Source organism: Geotrypetes seraphini, chromosome 7, assembly GCF_902459505.1.
Source record: "Geotrypetes seraphini chromosome 7, aGeoSer1.1, whole genome shotgun sequence".
In the NCBI taxonomy this organism is placed as follows: Eukaryota; Metazoa; Chordata; class Amphibia; order Gymnophiona; family Dermophiidae; genus Geotrypetes; species Geotrypetes seraphini.
In genome coordinates this window covers 129,440,732-129,461,151 of record NC_047090.1, presented here as the reverse complement: position 1 = coordinate 129,461,151, position 20,420 = coordinate 129,440,732, and the positions used below count along the sequence as shown (strand labels likewise).

The window sequence follows — 20,420 nt, the reverse complement described above, 5'->3', positions numbered from 1 at the left end:
GGGTATAAAATAAACCCACCAGGATGTTTGAAAAAAACACCCAATTGGGCAGGAAAATCAAATTGAATCGAAAAACCAATTCAATAGGCTGAATCGAATCGAATTGAAATTTTTTTTTTCTGAATCTGGCAGCACTACTGTAGATAGCTAAATCGGTAAATCAATCTTGACTGATTTTGATAGTTTTTGGTTTTTATCAATCTAAATAGATTCATAGCAGAGCATCACATCATGTACAGTACAAGGACAGCACGAGCAGTTAAAAAATGGACTGCATATTTGGTCAAGCAGGCAAATTAGTATGTTATTAAACAAATTATTACTGTGATTAAAACTTGAACACTGTTTAGTCATATTCATTCATCAATGATTGTTAAGAATTACATTGCTTTAAGTTTTATTTTTTCTTCTTTTGCACTTTAATTTTAATAGATCATTCACCTACAAAAAATAAGTATGACACTGTCACAAAATCCATCTTGAATGGGCCATCAGTCAATTTGTCATTTACAAATAAAATAAGAGAAATAAATAAAAAGTGCTTAGTTACTAGTACAGACTATAGCCAAGACAATGTTTTTGCTGAGTTGCGGGACAGCGATGCTGATGATGAAATGTCTCAAACTACTATCACGAGCACAGCACATAACAGCCATATCCCAGTTGAAATAGACAATTTGCTGTCCACTGGGAAAGGAAGTAAAGTTACACACACCAATCTTCATGTAGAAGGAAGTGACGCCCTTTTTAAAAAGCACCAAATAATTGATATGAACAATAAATTATCAAAGATGGATCCTAAAAGTTCTGCACCAGCTGTGGATCCATGTGAAATATTATTCAGTTCTCCAAAAATTCACATACCAAGGAAACGGACATCAAAACAAGATGGAAAGACCACACCAAGTACTATGCAAACAGATAATACTTTAAGTGATCAGGTAAGAAGTCTTGTTTTTGTGTATTAAGTGGTTTGGAAGAGAATGATCACTTTTTCAGAACTTTCACTTCTAGAATACCAGTTCAGTTCTAGCTTATGTGAATTGAGTTGGTGGTCTTGGTTCAGTTCTAGCAGCCATAGAAAATATTCATACCATGGTTCTTTTCTAGTTCCTGTGAATTTATATTCTGTTGTATAACTTTTTGCTGCCTTATGTAATGATGTGCTGACAAAGTGTTCGGGGGGGCAGGGGGGTTGTTCTTATTTTAGTTTTTTGGTAGCCATTTTCTAGTTACATCTAATGCATGAAAATATTGTAATATTTGTAATAGGAAGATTTAAAAGAAAGCCCTTGAACTGGTTCAGCAATTTACTAAAAGAAACATTACAAGGTCATGCACAAATTCTTTTAACTTTATATATTTTGGTTCATTATTTTTTTTTCAATTCCATGTCATCCCACAGATCATTCCAGAGATTTGTGGGTTACGTCTGTCTACTATCAGGTGGAAATGGAAAGAATACTAGAGCTCTGCCATATAGCCTTCTGTGCAGCAGCCTCATTTCCAGTATTTTATCTAGCTGGTGTATGGACATAGCCTATGCAGCTCTGGATTGACGTGTGCTCCTGACCTTTCCCTCAGTATTAGTAGAGGCCTTAGGGTTGAGCAGCTCTTAGTGGGCTTAGGTGTATTCCTGGTGGGGCCAGACCCTCCCCTTCCTCCTTCTTAGGGCACTCCATCTGGGCTCCCTTTTAGCCAGAAATCTCCTGCCTTGAGTGTTTCAATTGCTACCTTCTCCTCCTCAGTATTCTACCATTCTCAGCGTCTTCCTTCCTCCACCCTTATAACCCAGCATCTGCTTCCTCTTCCTTCTCTCCCCATCCTTGTAGCATGACATCTCCCTCTTTCTTCTCTCTTCCCTCTTGCACTCTCCCCCATAGTCCAGCATTTCTCCCACCCTCTTCTCTTACTCCCATTGCCAGATATCTCTCCATCACTCCATTCTGCTCCTGGAACCAACATCTCCCTCCTTCTCCCCCTCCACCTCCTATGTATCTCTCCCTCCCTTTCATCCACCTCCATGTCAACACCTCTCTCTTTCTCTCTTTCACCCCTCCCACATGCAGCATTCTCTCCCTTCCTCTGCCATATCCAACATTTGTTTCTTTCCCACTGTCCACCATCTCTTTCTCTCTCCCCCTGACTTCTGCCCTGGGTCAAACCTCTCTATCCCTCTTCATGCACCAACTCTACCTTCCTTCCTTCTATTATGTGCAACATTTCACCCTTTCCCCTCACCATGCATGCATCCCTCCCCTCCTCCCTGTGCCAGCATCTTTCCTTCCTCTCACACCTCCCTTCCTCTTGTACCAGCAGCTTTCCTTCCTCCCCTCCTCTGTATTTTCTCAGTTCCATGACCCTATGGTCCAGAACTTCTTTCTCCCCTCTCTTCTTGTTATGGGGCTGGCATCTGTAGGCTTGCTTCATCAGGTTGCAGTATCAGCAGTGGCAGGCAGTGTGTGAGAATCACTAATCTGGAAGCCTCCCTTCTTCCGCAGAGAGATTTCCAGGTTAGCAGCAGGCAGTGTGTGGTAATTGCTGCTGATACTGCGACCTGATGAAGCTGACACCATAGAGAGTCTGCACAGACCAGGGGAATTTTGTGTAACTGTGCAGTTCTGCGGAAATTCTGCACTTTGCGCAGAATTCCACCAGGAGTAATAGAATCATTATGATACTTTTTTGATTAAAATGAATTGCAATTTAACAATGAAAGATGAATTGAATCTCTAATGAAGTGTTTGGACAGATTTACTTTTAATCAGTGATGAAAAGGAGAAGTGTAATTTTTTTGTCATTTATTTTAACCACTGTTTGACAATGATTATATCATTGACCAATATTGATAAGGTTTCAACTTGTAGCCAGTCAGCTGGCAGCCTAAGGCTTAGTATGAATCTGATTGGCAGACAATGTTTCAGCTACATTCCAAATGCTATCTTTAGGGATTACCAATATAACCCCAATACTGAATAATCCACTCAAATGGAGGGGTCCAGAATCAATACTCCTCTAACCATTAGTATGATTAATTTAATTAATTCAGGAAAAGGCCTCAGAGTTTAGGAGCACTACGCTATGTCATATCATCGACTCGCACTGTCAGGGTAGTTAAAGTCCACACAGATACTCCACAATTCAATCATTGGCCAAAAACCTGCTTTTATACATTTTTAATATCTTTTTATAATATCTTTTTTAAAATATCTTTTTATAATTTATAATTCATAATTAATTAGTAAAAATATTCACATCCTGCAGCAAATACTTGATAATAGACCACCCCAGAGGTTTGAAAAGTGCCAACAGAAGATTACTTATCTTTAGTGCTTTTATATTCTGTTTTCTCTCTTATTTTCTGTCTGTGCCATATCAAACTACCGGAACGACATAGCATAGTGCTCCTAAACTCTGAGGCCTTTTCCTGAATTAATTAAACTAATCATACCAATAGTTAGAGGAGTATTGATTCTAGATGTCTCCATTTGAGTGGATTATACAGTATTGGGGTTATATTGGTTGTTTGCACCACTCGGTTAGTTATATTTTAAGATCTTTAGGGATTAGAAATGTAGAGCTCCACTCCACTCATATTGTGAAGGTTTTGAAGTGATATTCCTCCTGAAGCATTATGTGGCAAAACAGAGGCTTTGTCAAGGAGTCTGATGTTAAAAAAAATTTCTGGAAGTATTGCACCAGAATTGTTAACTGACCTTAACAGATGGCCAATTTTGCATTAATAAGCACAGACCGTACTTTATGCAAAGCTTATTTTTCTTAAATAGTGAGTGATGAGTTTTATGGCTGCTGATTATAACTACAGCCCATCTGGCCATTAAACTATCAGGACTAAAATAATATCTGAGATCTTTTTCATCTCATTATATAGTGCATTGGCTTTCACCTATTAGATGGTTAAAAAAAATTGGTCAATCATATATTTATATTCAATCACTTTGGATTGGTTTTGGAACCGAGAATAGCAAAACTTTTCATAATTAAATAGTAAATTGCCAAACTAGTTTGTTTGAAAGTTATGAATTTCCAAATAAAGAAAATAAGAATTATGAGTGCTTAATCGTACAATTAGAAGTGATGGTGCCTATTATGGAGGACTGATCAGTTCTTATTCCATCTTGTCCTTCCTTACATATTTGTTTGCAAACAGATCCTTTCTTTGTGCACACACCAACCCACCACTCATGTTAACTTCCTCTCCACAAACAACCTTATGTACATACACCATTCACTACCTTTATAATCGGATACTTACCTGCACACCACTGCTTATCTCGAGGAAAAATTAACCTTTCTGCAATGCTTAGAGTGGTCAATTTTTAAACTTTTTAAAAAAATAGATTCATTATTATAAATTATGTGGGAACTTTGATTTCATTTGTACAATTAGCTGCCTTTACTGTTTTGTAAAGCAACTTTTTTGTAACCATGCATTATATATCTATCATGCACATATTATATGAATTTGCAGAAAAAAATCTGTCTTCATGAGTGGATTCTGAAAGCAGTCAATAACAGTGGATTGTGTGTAGAAGGCAAGAGAGAGTAAGTGATCCATTTTTTTTTGTCAGCTGTGCATTTTGCTTATTATAGCTTAAATTATGGTCTGGTCTAAATTGTGATGTGTAGTTTTATCTTGGTGCTTCTTTATGTGCTAGCTTTATCTTCATTCGCAACTGTATTTTAATAATAATATGAATAAAAGGGCATTTCAAGCATAGTACAAGATATGATATAATGAATTTGTTTTCCAGAGATGCAAATGGTATTTTCTGGCACAGTAATATCATTGTGGAACGCCTTACAAATAATCTAATAAAATCGCTAACTGGCAACATCTATGAGTTAAAAGGAAAAATTGATTCATTCACCATGAAACAAGAAGGTACAGAATTACTTAATTGTTTTTTTTAAGTTGCAAGGTTAAAATTGGTTATCAATTTTTGCTTACTTTTAAGTTAAAGTTAAACCCTCCTCCAATTTTAAACAAAAGTTAATTGATCATGCTATAGGATGTTATGCTACTGCTGGCAGAATGCAAACAAACTGAAACAAAAGTAAATTTGACATAATGAAATGCTCTTTAGAGTGCAGATAAACTTATTTAGAGAAGTCTGTCCTGAACTCCATGCATGCTGAGAATATCACAATAGTTATCTTTTACTGCTATGAATAATTTCCAAGAAATATTTTCTGATTTGAAAGGAGAGGAAAAGAGAAAATGAACATCAAGGATTGATTATTTTAAATTAACAGACCCTTTTACTAAAGCTTGCATATACTTGTGGATATTTGTGTGCAATAAATACCACATGGCCCATAGGTATGAAATAGGATGTACAGCATTTAGCGCACACTAACCTTTAGTAAAGAGCTCCTATGAAATTTATTAATGGTCTTTGACTTGAATGACCTGGTTATCATCAAAGTGATCTCAGCCTGATTTTATTCTTCATTTTCTCAGGAGCAGAAATGAAAGAATATTCTCCATGAATTAGGTTCAAATTATGATGATATCTTTTTCAAATCTTCTAGTCCAGTGATTTTTTGAATGCAAATATATATATACCAGTGTTTTAGCCCGTTACATTAATGGGTGCTAGTAAAGCCTCCTTCCCTCACATGTCCCCTATTTTCAGCCCCAGCTCCAAACCCATTTTTACCCCCCCCCCCAGCCCCCTTCTCCCATCTGTTCCCTTTCAGCCCGAGCCCCCTTTTCTCACCAGCAGCATTTCCCTCCCCACTCCACTTTCCTGTCCAGCAGCACCTCTTCCCTGCTCCCCCTGTCCCTCTTCATTGCTCCCCTGGTCCAGTAGCACCTCTTCCCTGCTCCCCCTGTCCCTCTTCATTGCTCTCCCGGTCCAGTAGCACCTCTTCCCTGCTCCCCCTATCCCTCTTCATTGCTCCCCCGGTCCAGTAGCACCTCTTCCCTGCTCCCCCTGTCCCTCTTCCCTGCTCTGCCAAAAACACCTCAACACCAGAGCCTGCACCAATTCAAACCCAACCCCCTCCTTGGCCATTGCACTGAATCTTTGGGCAGGCTGACCTTTACCCTGATGGACCTTCCACACACTCACACCTGGTCCACCATCCTCACAGGTCTATCCTCCCTCCACGTGGGTCTGTTTGCTTGTTCATTATTTTGTCGCGTTTCGTTGAGCAGCCAAGGAGGAAGCATTGAAGTGCTCAGTGTGCAGCTGCTTATTTCGGGAGTCGGTCATCCTGCCCTGCTCACACAATGTCTGCCTTCCGTGTGCCCGCACCATCCCATTGCAGACCCCAGATGCCCAGCCAGACAAAATTCATTTTTTTAATTCAAAGCCAATGCTGCGTCTCCTCTCTCAATCCCCACCAGAGTCGGAAGTCTTCTCCGACTCTGGTGAGGTTTGATAGAGGAGCCGCAGCAGCGGCTTTGAACTAAAAAATGAACTTTGTCTGGCTGGAGCCGGCCACGGAACTACAGATCAGGCAATACGGCGGTGAGAGTGCGCTTGCTCGCTTAGTGTTTTATTATAAGAGATATAAAAAAACAGAAAAACAAAAAAACAAGATTGGATTTTTACAATATTTAAGAAGATAAAAGTGCCTATTATATCTCAGAGAGTGATTATTTAATATCAAGTACGCTATGACTGGATGGTAAACTCTTGTTCCAAGAGGGGGTCACCTCCCCCTTTTCAGAGTTTCACTTTTCTGAGCGCATTTAAAACATATGATCACTCTCTTGAGACTTCTGTTTATTTTAGTCAGTTTTTTCTAACTTCATAATGTAAGCACCTAACTGAATCCATGCCCAAATTCGCCTCTAACCATGCCTACATGTAAACACCAGTAGGTATCTACTGGCAAATTATTTTTTTTTAATTGTTTTTTAATCATGTTTTCAATTATCAGTACCAATTAAGCCAATTGAAAAAAAGCTAGGCACCTAGATTGATCGGCGTTCTGATCTAGGTGCCTAACTTTAGGCAATCAGGGCCTTGGGCTTCTCCTAAGGGAAAGGCCCACCATTTTGCAGTGGCAGGCCTTCCTTCGGCCGGACCTTCATTTTAAAAGGTATGGGGGGTGTTGGGGGGTGATCTTCCTGTTAGGTGGGATGCTGGATGGGGTCTCCAGGTGGGTGGGGGGCCCTGGAAGAGGGGGTGATCGCTGGTGTCTGCGGGATGCTTCGGGGGGGGGGGATGCCTCAGGGGGGAGGGTGGCAGGAGGAATTGGGCACTCCTCCTGCCACAGACAGTTGGGAAGGGAAGTTTAGGAATTCCAGCAGGAGAGAGTGGGCATCCCTTCCCTTCTGCTGGCAAACTTGCATGAGGGTTCGGGGGTTCCCTGCCACTGCTGCTCAGCTGATCACAGTGAGGAGATTCCATTGCCACGATCAGCTCAGCGGCAATGCGATTCTCTAAACGGCGCCTATGACATGGACGCCGGTTAGAGAATTGGGGTGGTTAGGCAGGGTTAGGTGTCTATCTGTTAGGATAGACACAATTCTGTATAGGATGCCCATGTGCGATTCTCAAAAGCAACTTAGGTGGCTGCTGAGGCTGGGTGTCCTATACAGAATCAGGCCCAAAATGTCTTAATAAAATTGCCAGTTTACAGTTTAAACAGCATATGAGTCCTGACAATTGGGATGTGTACCTTCACCCACAAGTTTTCTTGCAGAAGGCATCATTTACTTTATTAGCTCCGCCTCCCTGTTGCAGTGTTTTCCCATTCAGCACATATCACATGTCACAGTGACAACCTTAATCAGCAATTTTGGAAGGTCTTAAAAGGGGGTTTTGGGTGGTTTCCATGCATGCCCTTCCCCCCCCACCCCTAGAATCCTAAAATTGCCATTTGTTAGGGCTCCCTGTGTTTTTCCTGGGCTATTTTTAGTGAAAATTAGCAACGGCGGTAGCTATCTTGGATTTTTCCTGATTTGATTTTAAAGTTATTTTTAGTACTTATAAGCTTCATTTTTGCAAGAAAACCACACAGATGGACTCCCCAGGGCAGGATGTGATGAATTCATGTCTTATTTGCAGTAGATGGTTATCGGGTGCACTGACATGTTCCATGTACACTGCAAACCATGTGGGGGGGGGCAGACTTCCCCGGATCTGGTGCCTTCGACCTCTGAAGAAGGTCTTCCTGCTATTTCTGTTCCAGAACCTGCGAAAATGGTGATCGGAGGCCCCGAGGTGGCAGAGCAGATCAAAATTATTGTGGTCAGGGAGTTCCCTATGCCCCTCCTTATCATTTTTCCTCTGGTAAAAGTAATTAACCTGCTTTAATATGAACAGTGCTCAATGAGATGATGCCTTCTGCAAGAAAACTCACAGGTGAAGGTACACAATCCAGTTGTCAGAGCTCAATGCTGTTTTCCTAGAAAGATTATCGAGGTAAAAACCTAATGTTCCCATACTTTCTGTTTCTACTTCAAATTAGGATTTTCACGTTTATTCATTAAGAGATTTTCAACTGGATTTCCCGAAGACTGGAAAATTCATTTTGACAACTTCCTTGCTGAATTAACTAGGTAAGTGAATACTGAAATATCTCTTTTATTGTGTAAAACGGGTTCAACAAATTCCAAGTGCTAGGTCATCACAATGCCTAGAAATTGCTTGGTGCCTAGTACAGAATGACACGGTGACAAAATTCATCACCGTTCCCATCCCATAACTGCGGGAAATAATCCCATGTCATTTTCTAGTGTCTATTTCAACCTCAGTTCTTCATTCTTCAAAGCAAAGCTTGTGGGTCAGTGGTTGTGGCCATTCACACTCTGATTCTTCCCTCTCTCTTTGAAGAATGACATGAAGATGGTTTCCAGCGGTTATCCGCGGGGACGGGAATTGTGATGAATTTTGTCACCGTGTCATTCTCTAGTGCCTAGGATTATATGCTCCCAAATGTTTGTTTTACAGAACTGCCTCACAAACAGTGCGCCTTTGTAACGTATTCAGCCACTCAGGCCAGATAAAGTCTTTATTACTTGCTTTATTATTTCTCACAGCAACAACTGGAAGTGATGTATTCTATCCAAGTGCACTCCTCACTTCCTAGAGGGATCATAGAGATGGTATACAACAGCTAGCATGATCCATCATATCTCTCTTTAACTAACAGTTTTCTTTATATCTGGCCAGTTTTTTAATGACTTGACCAAAACATGTTCTGGTAGGTACCATGATCTGCAGCAGTTCCACAGTTGACTGTGGTCCAACTATTGGGAGTGTGATGCATCTGGGTTGCTTGGGCTCCTGGTTCAAGTATTTTTTGTAGGGTATCTGGGTTATGAGGTAACAAAAAGTACCTTCATCCTAGGAAAGCAATCCAGATCTTTTGTTGCAGTTGGTGTGTGGAAGAATGGAGGTGGGCAGAGGCAGAGAGAAGTTGGCTGGGTGGGGGAGTGAGAAGGACTGTGGGCAGGGACATTCAGGGTCAAAAACCTAGGGATTTTTTGAGCCCTGGTTTAGGGGGCCTTCCCAGGCTTGGGGGCCCATGAGATTTCCCACCTACTCCACACAATAGTTACACCACTGTGAAAGAGGTCTTAGCTGCTGGCTTTTAAGTGTTTTGATCTAGCCCCTAGTTTTAATAATTTGTCAAGGCTTATTGAATAAGATTAATGCAATAATTTTTTTAATGAATTTCTGCTAAATTCTGAAGTTTGTTTTGCTCTACAAAAACTTGATGGCTCATAAAGAATCTGTGCTTTATGGCAACTTAATTCAATTTATTCTCTTTCTTGGTCTTTTAGCCAGAAAAGTAAAGAAAATGATGATACGTGTAATAAACAGAAGTTCATGGGTCCAGTCAAATCCAAAGGGAAATCAACTGCAGTTAAACTTGGAAGAGCAAACCGGATTTATAGTATAAATGATGAAGAACTGAAGACACTAGAAACTGATGCACTAGAATTAAAGACAAACAAAGATGTTGGATTGACAACCCATTCTAAGAGCTCTCATAGCCATGAAGCAAAAACACCTGGAAATTCTAATAAGTCTAGATCCAAGAATTTTTCCTACAAGGTCAACTGTGCGGAAAGGGAAAACGCTACCAGTTTGTATATATATTTTTTTGTATTTATTGTGGATTTTTTTGTTTTGTTTTATCAACATAGCCATGAATGTTGAGATCTTGTAGTGAGCATTCCTTACAGCGACAAATCAATTTCCATTATTATATGTATCTTTTCCCACGCCACTCTGAGTATTTTGACTGATATAATGGATGTAGCTTATGGAATAGAGCTTAACCATGACTCGGGAATAGAAAGATAATTACTTTCATAAATGTAGTGCTTTCATGCATAGCAACTCATTTTAAAAGTTTAAGGGACAATTCTGTAATTAGATGCCTCCATTTAGGTGCCCATTCTATAAAGGCCTCTGGACACTGAAATTCCATTTTTACCATTTAGGAATACATTTACCGTACATGCCATTACTATTAATTATTTCTATAGCGCTACCAGATGCATGCAGCACTGTACAGTGTCACAAAGAATAAGAAAACCGTCCCTGCTCGAAAGAACTCACAATCTAAACAGGCAAGACAGATAAACAGGATGTCATGGATACAGTCAAGGGGAACGGTTAATCAGCGGGCTGGGTTGGAGGGCAGAAGAATAGGGTTAAGGATTGAAAGCTGTATCAAAAAGGTGGGTTTTCAGTCTGCAGTTACACTATCCATAGACCATGTGGAACTACAGAGCTATATGCTTAAGTGCCCTCCTGAAACTTTGCAGGTAAATGTACAATTACTCACATAAGTACAAGTATTCTGTAACTTAATGTACATAAAAGGTATATAAATAGGGTGACCAATTATAGAATTACCCTTCACACTTCTGAGTCTTCTGTCAATAACGTGACCTAAATTACTGGGGACATTTTTCTTGAGAGCCAGGACACCCATTGCACATGAATAAAAAGGTTTTATTTATTACAGTTGGCTCACATGCAAGGTTAACTAAGTCCATATAGCACAGGGTCTGGCCCTAGCCAGAGCTGGAACAAGAATCCCTACTTCAATAAGCCATAGATTACCTCAGCCAAACCATCAGTAACTGTCTCATCTGGACAGTCTACTACTACTACTACAATTTATTATTTCTAAAGCACTGAAAGGCGTTAGCTGTACATTTTAACATACAATAGATGGTCCCTGCTCAGAAGAGCTTACCATCTAAATATCTCTGAATCTAGAAATCGGAACAATGAGCGAGGTGATAAAATAGTATTATTCAAGGATGCCTCACACCGAGCCATCCACTTCTGGGTGACTGTCAGCTTTCCCCCGCATCTCAGTTTAAAAACTGTTCTATCTCCTTTTTAAATGTTAGTGCCAGCAGCCTGGTTCCATCCCAGTTAAAGTGGAGTCCTTCCTTTCGGAACAAGTTCCCCCTTTCCCAGAAGGTTGCCCAGTTCCTAACAAATCTAAATACCTCATCCCTGCACCATAGTCTCAACTATGCATTGAGACTTCGGAGCTCTGCATGTCTCTTGGGTCCTGCGCGTGGAACTGGGAGCATTTCTGAAAATGCTACCCTGGAGTTTCTGGATTTCAGCTTTCTACCTAAGAGCCTAAATTTGGCTTCCAGAACCTGCCTCCTACATTTTTCTATGTCTAAGTGGCGCGTGAGGTCCACCACCTTGCACCAGGCAGGCAACTGACCAGGCAATCCTCGCACCAACTAAAACAGCTGTCCTAACCCTTCCCTCCTGGGCAGAAGCCCCTGGAGACACATCCTCAGTGCAAGAGGATAGTGCATCCCTTGGTGGACAGGTCCTAGCTACAGGATTATTTCCTACTTCACCAGGGTGATGCTTTCCTTCTAGGAGACCTCTTTCCTCTAAGGCAGCACAAGGGCTACCAGACTGAAGGTGGGACTTCTCTACAACATCCCTTAGGTCTCCTCTATGTACTTCTCTGTCTCCCTCAGCTCCTCCAAGTCTGCTACTCTAGCCTCAAACGAACATACTCATTCTCTGAGAGCTAGGCGCTCTTTGTAGCAAGCACACACATATAACTTCTCACCAACTGGGAGAAAAATCATACATGCGATACTCAGTATAAAAGGCTGGATAGCACCCCTCTTGCTTATTATTGAGCTTATTAATTAATTAAACCTTATTAAGCTACTAGGAATATATTAGACTAGTATAGAGAGCCTTAGGATTATATTATATGCTTTATTTAGTTATTTAGTGTTTGTTTCATAAAGGGTTCTCCTGTTGTCCTAATTAGAATAATTGACAATAAATTAAGACTATAAGTAAAGAAATGAGCTAAGGGTGTGGGGGAGGGAATGGAGACTAAGCCAGACCCTGCTCTGCCTGCCAGAAACTATCTCTAGCAAAAGGTTCAAGCTTACAAAACTGTAGAACTATAAAAGACTATTATCCTATTGAGACTAGCTAAGTAAAGTTTGCTCTTTTAAGATCTAAACCAGGGGTTTAGATCTTAAAAGAGCAATCCAGTTGGGTTTTCAGGATTTCCCCAATGAATATGCATGAGATCTATGTGCATGCACTGCTTTCAATGCATATTCATTGCGGAAATCCTGAAAACCCAACTGGATTGCGGCCCTCAAGGAGGGACTTTGAGATCCCTGATCTAAACTGTCTAAAGAAGGGAACCTAGAATTGAGTTTTTCTCCCCAAACCTATAAAAGCTCAGAGCAAAATAATGTATACTTCCCCAAAGATATGTCTTCTACTCTTCTCAGAAAGAGAATGTCCTCTTCCCTCTTCCTCTCCTCTCAGAAAGAATGCTATCTTGGACTTTTCCTCTCTGTATATAGATATGATTTGAAGGGGGCTGCTACAAAAGTCCCTTTGAAGCTCCCAGAAACTAATTAACACCTAATTCAGGTCAGCAGCACTGGTTTCTGTTCCTTATGGCAAAACAGAAACTGACTTTCTGTTTATTTTAAATAAAAAGTTTGAGCACTGCTCCTAACTTTGGGCTAGATTCACTAAGCTGGAGATCAGGTCTGATCCGTGGATGATTGGAATCAGGCTGACCGATTCACCAACCATCTGCATGCAAATGGTGGTGATTGGAGGCACGCCCCCATCTGAGGACACAGATCGCTAGGTAGTGATCCCCACACATGCACAAACCATCTACTTTGCCTATAGATGGTCTGCGCATGCTTACCAGAGCTGCCTGAGTGTGCGATGGGATGGGGTGGGGATGCCCGCGAGCAGAGCAGGGAGGATAATGGAAGTCTGTGCCACCCTGACTCTCCTGCTCTCTGCCGCCTTCCCTGCAATGCGAGCCCACAGGTTTAAAGCTGGCCTGCCCTCTTCCCTCTTTCTCTCCTCTATTTACAGGTCCAGCATCCATGTCCCCTCCTCTGTCCTTCTCCCCCTTCAGGTCTAGCATCCATGTCCCCTCCCCTCTCCTCCCCCTGCAAGTCTAGTATCCATATCCCCTCTTCTCCTCCTCACACTTGCAGTGCAGCATCCATGTCCCCTCCCCTCGCAAGTGTGTGAAGGAGGGAATATGTCCCCTCCCCCATCACTTGCAATCCAGGATCCATGTTCCCTCCTTCACACACCCCACTTGCATTCCAGCATCCATGTCCTCTCCTTCCCCCCCCTCCCCATCACAGGCCTAGCATCCATGTTCCCTCCATCCCCCCAAAATATTATGGTATAGCATTCATATCCCCATATCCTCCCGACGTGGTTCTGGCCTCTCAAACTAAACTCCTCTCCCCCTGTGAGATCAGACATACATGCAGACCTCCCAGAGCAGCAGCAGGCGGTTGGCAGAGGCTACACTGTGAAAAGGCTACTCGCTGCCATCCCTGCCAGAGCTTGTCCTCTGCCGTATCATATAACTACAGGTAGTGATGTGGCAGAGGGAAGGCCCCAGCGGGGTCGGCTGTGAGCAGCCTGTTCACAGTACTGCATCTGCTGTCCAGCTGCCGCCACTTCTGCTTCCTTGGGAGGCCCGCAGGTATGTCTGATTTGCTGGGGGGACAGTCAGAAGGAGAGAGGCTAGACCCACACAGGGGAGAAGAAAAGGAGGGGACGGTAACAGGGAGATAATGGAAGGTCTGCGCAGAATTCTGCACTGCATCTGCAGAATTCTGTGCAGATGGGGAATTCTGCACAAATTCTGTGCTGCACAGTTGCCCAGAATTCTGCCATTGTAATGTATATTACTGTTACCCACGTTCAAGTAAATACTGGTAGGTTAAGGAATACCTGAGAATTGTGATTCTATGCTAGTCATTCCATGTCCGTCTTAAGAGCTATATTGACAGAAATTATGTATATGAAGTACAAAATAAAGTGTGATCCTTTATCAAGCAACTAATACAGTTACAAGATCCTTTTTCTGAAAACCGAAAAGGTCCAAAAACCAAAATTTGCTGTGCAAATCAGTAGTAAATTTCCCCAGCGTGACAAACGTTAAAACCAACACAAGGGCGTGTGTTTCTCCTAATCTCTACGCAATTCTGGTCTGAGGGCTGGAAAGTGGCAAAAAGAGGTGTGGAGAGCTAGAAAGATTTTATATCTATCCTACATGAAAATTTAAAGCAGGGACATGTCAGCCAGTGCAGGCTTTTTGCTGCACAAGTTTGTGTTTGAAGTTCTTGAAATATTCGATATTCGCCTTATTTTGGAATATAAAAAATTTGGTGGCAATTTTCTGGTCTTAATGTTTGTCTTTTTTTTTATTTTAACATTACCAATCCGAAAAATGAAATATGCCTGGTCCCAAGGATTTCAGATAAAGGATCTTGTGCCTCTACTAATTCTAGACAGTGAGCCAACCTCACTTATCTCCCCTTTATCTAAGCCATAATAGAGGTTTCTACCATGGCCTGGAGGGCTAAGTGCTCCGACGCGCATAGGAATTCTATGAGCATCGGAGCATTTAGCACTCCAGGTGGCAGTAGAAACCTGTACCATGGCTTAGTAAAATGGGGGGTTAATATTAACATGTGATCTTGTCCAGGATTTTCTCTCTCTGTAAAATTTACAAACTGAAGCCCTCTTTGTTTCCATCCTCTGGTTTTAGCTTTATAGATACATCTGCTGACATTTCATCCCTTCAAATCTGCTAGTAAACCACACCCATTATTTTGTTTCCCAAATCCCTTTTCCTTCTTAAATTATTAGTTCTACAGTATTCACTTATTTTTTATATTTTTCTGCTTTTGTTTATTTTTACCATTGTATATGACTTAAACAGCAATAGCTCTTGAATCTTCTTTTCTGGAATCCCAGCGCAGCCGTAGTGGCAGACTCATTAAACGTCCATTGGCCTATTGGCTTGGCGAGCGGATATTTTTTGATATGGACTGGGGTTTGACAGCTGAAGGCACAAATGTAAGTCATTTTGTTGCATATTACTGTAGTGATTCATAATTTGCCAAAATAAAATGTGATTTTATAAAATTCATTTTACTAAATTCATTGCTCAGGTAATTACTTATTTTGCAAATGAATGCATGACTTTCAGTTCTTTTCATTTTAATCTACTGTTTGTGAAAAATCATACATTTACTTTTGCTCACCAAATTTTTGATTATGGCAGAAGCTAGGTGATAGCACATAACCCTGAACTGAATCATATAGGTTTTGTATTCTATATATTTTATAGACCAGGGTTCCCCAAACTATGTCCAATGAGTCCAACATAAGAATCAACATTATAAGATAAGTGGCCTTGGCAGCTGAATATTATGCCCTTTTGAATATAGAAGAAAGTGCTACATAGAAAAATAAACCTAACAGAATACTTCAGTCACACATGGCAGGAATAGTGTTATGGGAGTGCAATTAAGGCAACTGCCCCCTGGTCAGAGAGAGCCCTAAGTTGATTGATTACTATTAGTAAAAATACATTTTCTTAAAATTTTCAGGTTTTTTTGTTAATAATTGCCTATTAAGATCCACTTCTGGTTTTGCTTGTACATGCAACAGAACCAAAAGAAGGGAGGTCCAACCTTGTCTGCAGTAAGAAAATCAACCAGGAACAAACAAACCAAAACTGCAGATAAGTACAACGATGTAGGCAAATTTTATTGTGACAAGCAAACTATATATTAAAACCTTTTTACCAAACAGGGGACCCAACACGGTCTGTGTTTCGGACAACCTTCATTAGGGGTCCTATTGGGTACAGATATAACATAAAACACAATATTAAAAATACAATAATATAAACAGTTGTAATAATAATGGTAAAAAGATAACAAATAATAAGAATAAAACGACAAGATGATCTTTTGGACCATAAACTAAAATGTTAAATGGGAAAATTAAAAACATGAGGACATGTGCATATGTTATAAAAGGTGATAAGTACGCATGCAATATCAATGAAATGTGTGCATGCAATATCAATGAGATGCGTGCAGAAATGGCAGAATTCGATAAAAAGTGACAAATTGAAACGAACTGTGACGGATCATAAGTCATTAGGATAGTACAAAGATAGAAAAAAGGAAAACCAGTGGTATGATAATACATAAATAATAGCATCAAATTTAAATCATGAAAGAAAATATGAACAACGAAAAAAGAAAACAAATGAAGTTAAAAATACATACCATGGTAGAAAAAGGCAAAAACATATGTCACAACAAATGTTGAAAAAGATAATATAAAACCAAACTATCATAAAACAGAAGAAGAGAAGGAAAAAAAGGGAAAAAAAAGAAACCAATTCGTGTAATGAGAGTTGTGAGCAATGTGCAAAAAATGGTACTGAGTGTTAAGTGCTCAAATAGTGAATCAAATAACTTTTTTTGAAAAACAGAATTATTTTTCTTTTTTCTTTTTTTCTAAATCTTAATTTCATTTGTCTTAAATAGAAATAGCTATTTGATTCACTATTAGAGCACTTAGCACTCAGTACCATTTTTTGCACTGGATTTTTTTTACTGGTTGCACGAGGTCCGAGGATGTGTCACACTTGAGTACCTCGTTGGGTAACATTTGCTCACGACTCTCATTACAGGCTTGTCCTGATTAAAGAGGAGTGAATACTGAGGACCTCCAGTAACCATTTTTTCATAATATTTTTAATCCAGTATTTTATTATATGCCATTTAGCTAATTTTGATTTCCCAGTGGCAATAGATTATTTACAGGAAGTTTTCTTGCTATTTTGAAAAGGTCCTATTACATCAAGCATACTTCTTAAAGCCAATCGGCACTCTCTTGACATGGAGGGGAAAACAGTTCAGTGACGTGGAGAACTCGAGTAGATTCATCCCAGATAACTTTGATGCTTCATGGGCACGGGAAAAAGCTCGGAGGGGTCCAAGGGCTGAAAAATGAAAAGACAAGAAAAATATACTGGGAAGGCACAAAAATTTGGAAAGGTTTGATGTGCTGTGAAGAGACTGAAGAGTACAGCCTCTCAGCTATGCGGAAAATTTGACTGATGGTCCCATGCATCACAATTGGGCAGGAAGGCACCCGCACTTGTGCAGTGGGAACACAGTCTCAAAGATTTAAAGAAACAGTACACTTGGCAGTATCCACACCGGGTTCAATTGGATGACATCACCCATTTGTGAGAATATCATGCCTGCTTGTCCTCAGAGAAAAAATCAATTCACTTATACTCGTTCTATACCACTCAGGATTTTGTAGACTTCCGTCATAACTCCCTCAGCTGTCTCTTTTCCAAGCTGAAGAACCCTAACCCCTTTAGCTTTTCTTCATATTTGAGGAGTTTCATCTCATTTATCATCTTGGTCGCTCTTCTTTGAACCTTTTCTAATTCCGCTATGTCTTTTTTGATACCAAAATTGAATGCGATACTCCAAGGTGAGGTCGCACCATGGAGTGCTACGGAGACCTTATAATGTTCTTGGTCTTATTTACCATCCCATTACCAATGATTCCTAACATCCTGTTTGTATTTTTTTGGCTGCTGCCACACATTGGCTTGGGGTTTTTTTGCCACCGGCAATCTGGGAGCCAGGGAGGGAGGGAGAGCGCCGAGGGCTGTTGGACCCACGAGAGGGAAGGAGGGAGGGGGACTGCTGGACTCACAAAAGGGGGGGGGCTGCTGCTACACCCGCGAAGGAAGGAAGGTTTGCTTGGGCTGCTGGACCGGCTGGAGCTGAAGGGAAGGGAGACAGTTATTGGATCTGGTCTGGGGATTGGGGGGGGGAGAAGGGAAACAGATGCTGGACCCATGTGGTGGGTGTAATGGAGCTGGAAGGAAAGGAGAGGTGCCAGACCCACACCTGGACGCTGAAGGGAGAGGATAAATGTTTTGGACCCATGGGAAAGGAGCTAGAAGGAAGGGAGAGAGGTGCAGGACCAGCAGGGAGGAAGAGAGAGAAAGAAAGGGAAAAGCCGAATAAAGGAGTTGAAGGAAGAGTGAGTGAAATATTGAACATAGTGGAGGGAGGAAAGAGAGTGTGAGAGACACATTGGTGTAAGGGAGTAAGAGAGGGGAGAAGCTGGACACAGGGAGATATACAAAAAGAGGGAAGATGGTAGGCATGGATGGGAGTTTAAGAACAGGGACAAAAAGGAGAATGCTGCATGGGGTTGGTATTTGGACACAGAGGGGTAATGCTAGACATGGGAAGGTATATGGACACAGAGAGAAGATGGCTAGACATGGGGGAGAATAAGAACGCAGAAGGAAGATGCTGGACAGGGGGGATATAGAAACATAGAAAAATGACGGCAGAAAAGGGCCATAGCCCATCTAGTCTGCCCACACTAAAGATCCCCTTCCCTAAATTTATTCTCCCAGATATCCTATATCTCATCAAGTCTGCCTATTCTGATGACTCTCCTCCCACTATTACCCTCTTAGAGATCCCACATGCGCATCCCATTTATTCTTAAAATCTGGCATGCTGCTGGCCTTGACCACCTGCACAAGAAGTCTATTCCAATGATCAACCACTCTTTCGGTGAAGAAATACTTCCTGGTGTCGCCATGAAATTTCCCGCCCCTGATTTTTAGCGGATGCCCCCTTGTGGCTGAGGGTCCTTTAAGAAAGAAAATATCATCTTCCTCCTCGATACGACTAGTGAGGATATAGTGAGGATATAGTGGACTAGTGATATAGAGGAGTAATACTGTACACAGGGGGAGGGGATCATAGAATGGAGAGATGATAAAGGCAGGAAGATGGACACAGGGGAAATACTAAAAAGGGACGTATAGGAGACATAGAGAAGGGAGACACTGAACATGTAGAGCAATATATTCACAGAGATAGAAGATGGATGGTGAGAAAAAAGAAATGTCAAATGATCAGGAAACCCTGGCAAGTGAATTAAGAGAAGACAAAAGAAAATAGAGACTAGCGCTTGAGACCAACATGATTTGAAGAATAAAATGACAAGATAATAAAAGGTATAAAAATAATTTTATTTTCTATTTAGTGATTAGAATATATCAGATTTGAAATATGTGTCCTGCTGGAGCTGGTGTTAGACATTACTGGGTGCCTGCAAAGCCCAGGCTGTGCTTCTTTAGCTTCCAGCTGGTTTAGAGCTGTCTCTGACCAGGAGGCAGTTGCTTTAATTGCACTCCCCTAACACTATTCCTGCCATGTGTGACTGAAGTATTCTGTTAGGTTGATTTTTCTATATAGCATTCTGTATTAATTTGACTTCAGTTTTTTCGATAGTGGAGGGGATATTTGTGAGGGGAGGAGAGGGGAGACAGTGGTTTTGTTGATCCTTGCTTTGTATTATTTGTGATTTATAAAATGACAATTGTACCGAATATTGTTTCTTATTATACTTTAATAAAATAAGTTTAGTATAAAATTGTAACTATTCAAGGCTTGTGCGGATGGGATCAGATGGTTTGTTGGCTTTTCTCAAGTTAGTTGTCAGTCATCTTTGAAATATTTATAGTTGCTCAGTTTCTTCTGAGTTTTGGATAGGTCTTCGATCTATTGGTATATCCTAATAAGGCACAGAGGTCTTTAAGGAATTGATTTCAGGAGGTGCTCTCAAACCTACCAAGCAAAAGTTCTGGTCAAATTCAAGGAGAAGTTATTATTTCACCTTACTGATACTGTTACACACCTGAAAGCCCCTCTCCCCTGCTTCCTACCTTTCCCAGGATTTCAAATCATCAAAAGATTCAGATATGTTCCTTCTCACAATTCAGTACATTTTGAAGGTGATCATCCCCCATTCAGTATTCTTGGCAATTTAAAATATGTTATTTATTTGTTAGTTTTGTTATTTGTATTCAGCTCGCTCCTTTTTCATTAGTAGCTTAAGGTGAGTTACATTCAAGAACACTATGGGCTCCTTTTATCAAGCCGCGCTAGCAGTTTAACGCGCGTAATATTTCGTGCTAAACCGGCAGTGGCGCTAGCCGCTACCGCCTCCTCTTGAGCGGGTAGTAATGGCTTGATAAAAGGAGCCCTATATCAG

At 40.9% G+C, this 20,420-nt stretch overlaps 1 protein-coding gene across 2 annotated transcripts in view; it reads left to right on the top strand.

Annotated features, from left to right (window-relative positions):
• Nucleotides 1-20,420, top strand: part of MIS18BP1 (MIS18 binding protein 1) — a 103,227-nt gene that overhangs the window by 15,316 nt on the left and 67,491 nt on the right. For both annotated transcript variants that reach the window (XM_033953499.1, XM_033953498.1), the window contains exons 4-9: nt 433-941; nt 4,493-4,566; nt 4,776-4,906; nt 8,452-8,542; nt 9,770-10,074; nt 15,232-15,368. In XM_033953499.1, the coding sequence (XP_033809390.1) occupies nt 433-941; nt 4,493-4,566; nt 4,776-4,906; nt 8,452-8,542; nt 9,770-10,074; nt 15,232-15,368 (1,247 nt within the window). The remainder of the gene's footprint in view (nt 1-432; nt 942-4,492; nt 4,567-4,775; nt 4,907-8,451; nt 8,543-9,769; nt 10,075-15,231; nt 15,369-20,420) is intronic.